At 38.5% G+C, this 2,749-nt stretch overlaps 1 protein-coding gene across 1 annotated transcript in view; it reads left to right on the plus strand.

Moving 5' to 3' along the window:
- The window catches only part of LOC105510137 (ankyrin repeat and KH domain-containing protein 1), a 75,183-nt gene that overhangs the window by 41,305 nt on the left and 31,129 nt on the right, over positions 1–2,749 (plus strand). Inside the window, exons 11-12 of the mRNA XM_011939769.1 lie at positions 1,544–1,639; positions 2,101–2,217. Of these exons, the coding sequence (XP_011795159.1) occupies positions 1,544–1,639; positions 2,101–2,217 (213 nt within the window). The remainder of the gene's footprint in view (positions 1–1,543; positions 1,640–2,100; positions 2,218–2,749) is intronic.

Raw genomic sequence — 2,749 nt, forward strand, 5'->3', positions numbered from 1 at the left:
CTCGGCCTCCCAAAGTGCTGGGATTACAGGCGTGAGCCACCACGCCCGGCCAAATGCACTAAATTTTCAACTGCCTCAGGGCCTTTGCTCACTGGTTTTCTTTTCCTGAAATGTTTTCCCTTGCTGTTCACCTAACTCACTTCTCTACTCATCTGTTAGCTCCAATTTTACATGTCACTTCTCAAAGAGTATTTTCCTAACACCTAATCTGAAAAAGGTCCCTCTGGTTCTCTTTTATAGATGAGTTTTGATTTTCCTTATCCCAATTTGTAATTATATCTTCAAACATGTACTTACCATTTTAATGCCTGTCTTGCCAACTAGACTGGTAGGTCCATGAGGACAAGAGTCATGACCATCTTTTTCAACACTGTTTATATACCCAGTTGTTTAGCACAGTGCAATTTACATATAGTGAAATACATGAATCTTAAGGTATGTGGTTTAGTTTTGATAAATGTATACATACATGTAACCCATACCCCATAAACATAAATTATTTCCGTATCCCTAGAAGGTTCCCTCTTGCCCACTTTTAATCACTTCCTTGCCCCAGAGGCAAGCATTTCTCTGATTTTTATCTCCATCACACTAATTCTTGAGGATGTTTTAGAACCTTAGTAAGAAGGGAAACTATGCAAGCTTGGTTAGATTAAAATAGATGTGCTTGCCGGGCGCGGTGGCTCACCCCTGTAATCCCAGCACTTTGTGAGGCCGAGGCGGGTGGATTGTCTGAGGTCAGGAGTTCAAGACCAGCCTGGCCAACATGGTAAATCCCTGTCTCTACTAAAAATACAAAAATTAGCCAGTTATGGTGGTGGGCACCTGTAATCTCAGCTACTCCAGAGGTTGAGGCAGGAGAATTGCTAGAACCCGGGAGGTGGAGGTTGCAGTGAGATGAGAGCGCACCATGGCACTCCAGCCCGGGCGACAACAGCGAGACTCCCGTCTCAAAAAAAAAAAAAAAAGATATGCTTAGAATTGATTTATAGATCTTCCAACCCTTGATAATGGCATTTAGAAAGTGTTTTATTTAGATTCAAGTCCTAAGGCTCAGAAAGTTGTGATAGTACACCTTGTTTAGTTAGTGAAGTAGAGGCAAAGTAAGACTTTGAAATTTTAAAAAATTACTTGTTTTAGGACTCATTTCTCTTTTACACTGAGATTCATTTTACATCACCAATGTTTGTCTAATAGATTTATTCTAGGAGATAACTGTTTCTCTACAAAAGCTTTTTCTACTTTTCAGTGGAATTAAATTCAGGAGAAATGTTGTCTAGTCCACCGTCCACTCCTGAGCATACATTCTTATTTTTATGCTTTTCTGTTTATAAGCTGAATGCTTATCTTATTTTCATAATTTTCATTTTAAACTTAATATTCTACTTGAAAGTATTTGCCTTTTTATTCTTAAATTGGTAAGCATATATGCAAAATCAAGGGATTCCTTTGTAATTTTTTTTGTTTTACTTTATTTTTATTCTTAAGAATAATACTTTTTCTTTTCATGCTATCTTGTCTAAGATTGTTCTATTTCTTATAGGGTCATGTAAAAGTTGTTCAATATTTGGTAAAGGAAGTAAATCAGTTCCCTTCTGATATAGAATGCATGAGATACATAGCAACAATTACAGATAAGGTAAGTTTAATATGCTACTGAAGCACATTTTTGTTCTTTGTGGAATGATATGCCAAAGTATGCAGTTAGGAACTTGTTCTTTTTATATTCTGAAAGGTTGGTTACCTCATCTCTTTATGCTTTTGTTTCTCCATTTGTAAAATAGAGGGGTATAATAGTTTTGATAAACTATTTTGAGATTTCTACTGTGGACCATAGTCACAATGACTACACTAAGGTACTAAACCATTAGCCTAATGAGAAGGCTTCCTAAGGACATGCAGGTTTTTAGGGAAATGGTGTCTTTTTTTTGTGGAAGATTGATACATGACTGGACTCAAAGGATAACTTAATTTGGTTTAGTGACTTTTCAGTTTGAGCTTTAACCTCTGGACTTTAATGTGCTCATCAGCTTAAGTTTTATTTGGCCTCTTTATATTATGTTTCATTATATATTTACATAATTCTATTTCCTGATGTAGGAACTGTTAAAAAAATGTCATCAATGTGTTGAAACCATTGTGAAAGCTAAAGACCAGCAAGCCGCAGAAGCAAATAAGAATGCAAGTATTCTTTTAAAGGAACTTGATCTGGAAAAGGTGAGTGGGAAAAATAATTTTCCTTTTTAGAAATTATTGAGGCTGGGCGTGGTGGCTCACACCTGTAATCCCAACACTTTGGGAGGCTGAGCCCAGGAGTTCGAGATCAGTTTGGTCAACATAGAGAGGATGGCCTGAGCCCAGGAGGCAGAGGTTGCAGTGAGCTGTGATTGTGCCACTGCACTCTAGCCTGGGTGACAGAGTGAGACCCCATCTCTACAAAAAAAAAATTAAAAAAACAGCTGGGCATGGTGGTGCATGCCTGCAGTCCTAGCTATTCAGGAGGCTGAAATGGAAGGATCACTTGAGTCCAGGAGGTCGAGTGAGCTGTAATTACACACTGCAGTCCAGCCTAGGCAACAGATCAAGACTCTGTCTCTAAAAAAAAAAAAGAAAAAAAAAGAAATTGCCAGATGTCATGGCTCATGCCTGTAATCCCAGCACTTTGGGAGGCTGAGGAGGGTGGACTGCTTGAGCCCCAGAGTTTGAGACCAGCCTAGGCAACATAGCAAAACCCCATCTCTACAAAAAA

Source organism: Colobus angolensis, unplaced genomic scaffold, assembly GCF_000951035.1.
Source record: "Colobus angolensis palliatus isolate OR3802 unplaced genomic scaffold, Cang.pa_1.0 Scaffold183, whole genome shotgun sequence".
Lineage (NCBI taxonomy): Eukaryota > Metazoa > Chordata > Mammalia > Primates > Cercopithecidae > Colobus > Colobus angolensis.